Source organism: Solanum pennellii, chromosome 2, assembly GCF_001406875.1.
Source record: "Solanum pennellii chromosome 2, SPENNV200".
NCBI lineage: Eukaryota > Viridiplantae > Streptophyta > Magnoliopsida > Solanales > Solanaceae > Solanum > Solanum pennellii.
Genome location: NC_028638.1, coordinates 34,617,318 through 34,623,460, shown reverse-complemented (window position 1 = coordinate 34,623,460; position 6,143 = coordinate 34,617,318). Strand labels below are relative to the sequence as shown.

At 28.6% G+C, this 6,143-nt stretch overlaps 1 protein-coding gene across 1 annotated transcript; it reads left to right on the top strand.

Annotated features, from left to right (window-relative positions):
• The first annotated feature begins 3,006 nt into the window (after positions 1-3,006).
• Positions 3,007-5,771, top strand: LOC107010260. The gene is made up of 5 exons (XM_015209506.2): positions 3,007-3,193; positions 3,490-3,589; positions 3,978-4,528; positions 4,601-5,211; positions 5,331-5,771. The coding sequence occupies exons 1-5, from the start codon at positions 3,007-3,009 to the stop codon at positions 5,769-5,771; spliced, it is 1,890 nt and encodes a 629-aa protein (XP_015064992.2).
• Positions 5,772-6,143: the final 372 nt, after the last annotated feature.

Sequence of the window (6,143 nt, the reverse complement as noted above, 5' to 3'; positions counted from 1 at the left end):
TACTATGAATCAAATAAGTAAATTCAATTAATTATTAGTTTATTTATTGATATTTAATAGTATGAAAAGTTATAATATAATATAATATAGAATAAAAGAATAAAAATAAAACTAAAAAAGTTAAATAATAATTCTCTCTTTCTTACCAATTTTTTCGTCACCCTTACAAATTTATATAAATACTTTTAATAAAAACTTGTTTCAAATTTTCAAATAATTTAGTTAGTTTTTTTAAAATTATCACATAATAAGTGTACAAAGAGATTTTTTCATTGGATTTTGTTTGGTGACAATATATAAAGTTACTAGACTTTTTTAATTACTTTTCTTATAATCTTCATAAATTCTCATGTAATTTATAATTTATTTAGAGACATAAGTTTGATGAATTAAATGGGTCTAGTATTTTCTAAATACGATTATTAATGACATGACATATCAACTAGAATTTAAGGAGACTTTTGAGGTATTTGGTATTTCTAATGGATAAAAAATATAATATTATTCAATTTCTTCTTCTTTTTTTCTTTAAAAATAATATCGGGAGCATGAATTGCAAAATATATAATTAATATTATTGTATTGACCTCTAATATTATTGAGTTTATTATACAACTTATGATTAATTATGTAAATTAGTATTAATGAGTGATTTGTATATCAATATTTTTTTGAATGTATGTGTTTAAAAGTATTCAAAATTGATAAAATAATAGTACATTTTAAAAATGTATTCTTCAGAACATTAAAAAAATTAAAAGTTTAATTATGATAAAAGATTTTAAGTATGAAAATTTATTCTTAACAAATTAAAAACAAATTAAAAATAATATGATCATTATTTTAGTTAAATAGGATCAATGAATTAAATTAGTCTATTATTAAAAAAAGACTTTAATGACATGTCATGCCAACAAGGAGAGAGTGATGATTTTAAAGTGTCAAGTATATTTGGAGGGAAATAATGATAGTTGAGTGATATTTTGGTCCTAAATGAAACATAAATGATATTTCAAGACAATTTTCGTAACTTTGTTGACCATTTAGGAAATTGACTCCGCGTAACAATTGTGTGGAGTCACATAGTGTGCCACGTAAGACAAAAGATGTACAAAATTAAAAAGATATAAGTTCATGGGGGTAATAGGACCTTAGTTTAGTTAAAGTATCTCTGAAATTTTGGTCATAGTCTAGGGGAGTACTTATACATTTTCCCTTTTTTAATTGATCATAAACATGTAATTGTTTAATTTTTTAATTATGATAATAATGAGAAGTATTGAAAACACTATGATATTACGCATAAACTATTAATTTGACCCCTAATAAATTGACAACATCAAAATACACATTTACTTGACTAATTAAATTTAGATACACTCCCAATCTTGTGACATTAATAAAATATACCTTAAATTCTCATCAAGTTTAGGGCTCTTTTACACTTCTCTCGGGCTTTTATTAAGAGTCTCATGCCATTACACATTGTCGGATCCAAAATTTTCGTTTAGGAGGTTCAAAAAATAAAAATATAAACATGTAAATGAGCCAACAAAATAAAATTTCAAAAAAATAGTAGTACATAATTTTAGTGGCGAACCCTTAGAATTTTTTTAGAGGTCATCAAAAATGTAATTAAATTTAATTAATCAAATAAATGAATAATTTCGAAACTGTCAATAATTTATGAATATAACTAATACTTTACATCAAATTCAGAAATATTTTCAACACTACCCTAAATAATTTCTTATATTACTTTGAGAAGTGGCCGTACATAAAGTTTATCATATAGCTAGTGGAAGCTGGTAGAACTGTATGAGTACTTTCCCTAAAACACGTAAAGAACAAATAATAATTTATGTCACACAAACGTAAAGAAAATGCGAGGATAGTGATACCGGACAAGATTTTGCATGATTAGTATTTTTATTATTTATAATTAAAAAGGATTGACCACTACTCCATATATATATATATTTTTTAAAAAACAAGAATCCAAAGAAATAAGGCTAAACATAACATTTAGAGACATGAATATTTGGCAAATGAAAAGTTGATAAAACAACCAAACTTAGATCAGCTCTACCACTTAGTCTTGCCTCTTTTTATATTTTAAAAAACAAAAGATCAATCGATTTGTCATGTTTCTTGTCTACTTCTAACCCACATTAAAAGCACAATTGCTATTCTAATTTGATGCAAATCACGTGAAATTTTTTCCAAATCAATTTAAATTAGAGATATGAGCTCCTTTCAATTTCTTATTCTTTTGATATACTGTAACTCAAAATCAAGTTACAACCTGGAAGAAAACCTAGGAAAAACATCTCCACGTCCCCTAGTTGAGTTTGTGCTTCAATTTTCAGCTCAAACAATCAAATTAGATGACATTTTCTAATAAACTCAAATTAACAGAATGGATATGAACTTTAATGCCCAAGGGTAACGCTCACATCAAAAAAATTAGTAAGGATTACATTTTTTCCACACAAATTCCTATTAATGAAGCTTCTCTTATATGTAAAAAAAAATGCATATACAAAAATATATAGGAAATGTATCACTAGTATATGAAATGCATATATACAAAAATAGTCACTTTTGAATGAAAACACTTGTGCATAGAAAATGTATATAAGGAATCCCATAGTGTAATTCAATAATTACATTCTGTTCCGACAAATTTAGTATTTACAAAAAATCCCATAAATTTATTGAGCCGTGATACTTTATAATCTATTGATTAATGGTAAATGATACATGGTAATTTTAAACTGTTAAGAAAAAAAAGGGGAAAAAACGGTACAGTTAATATTGTTAATAATAAAGCTTAATTCACGGTAACAGATCATAAATCAGCATAAAATCAGCACTTAATTGGATATTAATTTCAAATTTTGAAAATCAAAGATTATATCATCTATTTTGAAAACAATTTTGTTTAACAATCTGTTAAATTTGGAACTACAGTAATTTTATTGTTGTTACAGTTGATTTTTCAAGATGAATACTTCGATTTTGATGAGACATTCCGGAATTTGGGTGAACGAATTGCAGTATGAAATTTACAAAATCGACGAAATCGTTGTTGGAGATTCAATTTCGTTTTCTAATCTCCAAGCAGCAATTGCAGCCGAGTTGGATATTGATGTATCAAGGAAAGAAATTGAAATTCGATACATTGTAGAAGGTAACTCCTGTCTGATGAAACTTAAGAACGATATGAGTGTTAAACTATATTTTGAACTGAAAAAAACGAGCCTGGATTTTCAGTGTATCCATTATGTATTGACACAATTGAAAAGAATAGTGGTACTGTACATAACTTTGATGGAACAAGTGGAGAAATAACGTGTGTAGAAGGCACAACACATGATACACAGGCTTTGGCAATGGTTGAAACTAGCTTATTTGATTCACATGAAAATGCAGAAGTTGGAGTTGCAAATGTTATAATCAATTCAGATATTGTTGATGTGAAAACAGGTCAGATATATAAGGATAAAGCAACACTTGTAGATGTGATGACGAAATATAAGATAAAGAACAACTTCAATTGCAAAGTAAAGTGGTCTGATCAACAAAGGTATGACAGTGTTTTGATATTTTAATGTATCAGCTGTTCTTTTATATTTTAATTAGTACACGAAACATTACTATTTTATATGAAAACCTGCATGTTTCATATGTTCTTTTATAGTTTAATGTATCACCATTTCAGTAGTTTGTTTTGATACATTGAAATAACTATTTTTGATACTTGAATATACTACTACTGATATAGTAAGGACTGTATCAATTTAAACAGTCATATCACAACTAGTGGATACTTTTCATTAAATTTTGATACTTTTCTTAAAAATTGGTTGATACTTTTTGTGTAATTCATTGTTTGATTACTTTAAACATTATTGTTGAATATATTATATGATGCAATTGATATATGTATTAATATGCTTAAAAAATGTACGCAGCTATGTGTTGGTATGCTTTTCAGACAAATGTGGTTGGACTATGAAGGCGTCCTGCAGGAAAAAATCTGATATATTCATTGTTAGAAATTTCAATAGTGAACATACGTGTCCGATGAGGGAGAGGGTATTAACCAAAGTCCAAGCAACAGTCGGATTTGTAAGTGGAGTGACAGCTCCAAAATTGGTCAATTATAAACGAATTTATACTCCAAGAGATATAATTGATGATATTAGAGAATATTATGGGGTTGAAATATCTTACCAGCAAGCATGGCGTGCTAAAGAACGTGCACTCTCCATGATTAGGGGAAAACCATCTGCAGGATATAGACGGATGCCGCGATACATACACATGTTAAAAACTGTGTATCCAGATTCTTATATAAGAATGCATAAGACTGAAGAGGATGAATTTATGTATCTGTTCATCGCCTTAAGACCATTCATTAGGGGATTTAAATACTGCAGACCAGTAGTTGTTGTGGATGGTGCACATCTGAGTGGAGCTTACAAAGGGACATTTGTATCAGCAAGCACACTTGATGGCGCAGGTATTTTTTATTTATAGTAATGATGTCTTTTTATATATTACGTATCAAATAATATAATGTGTGTGTAATCAGGTTGCATATTTCCATTGGCATATGGTGTTGTTGACACCGAAAATGATTGTTCGTGGACATGGTTTTTCGAACAGTTCAAACATGCATTTGGCGATAGAAAAGATATGTGTGTTGTTTCAGATAGAAATGAGAGTATCATGAAGAGTGTAAGGATTGTGTTCCCCGATGTACCTCATTATGCATGCATCTGGCATCTTTGGAAGAATGTATGTGGAAACTTCAAAAGGAGCAGAAAGGCCATAAGTGATCTATTCTACTCTATGGCCAAGGCATATAGAAAGGAAGATTTTGATAAGTTGATGGCTAAGGTTGATAGAATTGATCACAGGGTTAAGGAGTACCTTGAATATTCAGGTTACGAAAAGTGGTCAAGAGTTCATGCAACAGTAAACAAAGGTAGAATGATGACTTCAAACATTGCAGAATGTATCAATGGTTGTCTTGTTGAAGCACGCCAATTAACTATATTAGAATTCTTGGAAGAGGTTAGAATTCTTTTTGGATCTTGGCATTGCAAAAACAGAGAAGTGGCCACATACACAAAGGACACATTAGGTAGAAAATTTGAGGAATTGTTGATTATAAACGCGGCTAAAAGTTCAAAAATGGAGGTATGTATCATTATATAATACTTTATATTATATATATCTAATTCAGTGTATCATTCTGCATTTTTTTAACATGATTTGTTTTTTAAAAATTATATATTTAAAATTTTTAATGTACACAGGTTGTTCCATCATCTGAATTTATTTTCTCAGTTTATGAAAATGGAAGAAGATATATTGTTTGTCTTGAGCGGAAAGTATGTTCTTGTGGTAGATTTCAACTAGATGAGATACCTTGTTCACATGCAATCGCTGTATTGAAAAAAAAGAATGTCACCGATATGAATCCGTATTGCTCTGGTTATTACAAGCCTGATGCGTTGGCAAAAACTTATGAATTTCCAATGGTACCAATGCCAGATAAGGAAGATTGGTCAGATCCTAAACACGTGGTAGCTGAAACTGTGTATCCACCTAGATACAGAAGATCATCTGGACGACCAAGAAAAAGAAGAAGAAAGAATGCAGATGAAAAGATTTCGGTGAACACAAACTGTTGTGGACAATGTGGACAAGAAGGCAACAACAGAAGAACTTGTACTTTCTACCCAAAAGAGAAGTAAATTAGTCGTAATGTTTCTATGATATCAAGAATAATTTATAACGTAAACATTTTAATGAATTTCAGTTTTCATTACAACTGCAAATTGAACACTTTGTGTTTAGATAAATAAACTTACAAACATGTGGTAATTAAATTTGAAGTCCTGCTTTTGATTATAAATACTTTGTTATTATTGGTGTTGATAAATATACTTGTGTCAAGTTTTTAATATAAAATTTTATAAATCTTATGATACAGTAAGATATATAAATTTAAGAATTATTACGTAACATATTGTACATGATACATATTGTTTATCTAGTGTATCATGTACTTTTATTGTGTGTTTTTGGTACACATTGTTTATCTAGTGTATCATGTACTTTTAGTG

Coding starts and splice junctions, on each gene's coding strand:
- LOC107010260 (XM_015209506.2), top strand. CDS start 3,007: ATGAATACTTCGATTTTGATGAGACATTCCGGAATTTGGGTGAACGAA. Junction 3,590..3,977: donor AAGTGGTCTGATCAACAAAG/GTATGACAGTGT, acceptor AAATGTACGCAG/CTATGTGTTGGTATGCTTTT. Junction 5,212..5,330: donor CTAAAAGTTCAAAAATGGAG/GTATGTATCATT, acceptor TAATGTACACAG/GTTGTTCCATCATCTGAATT.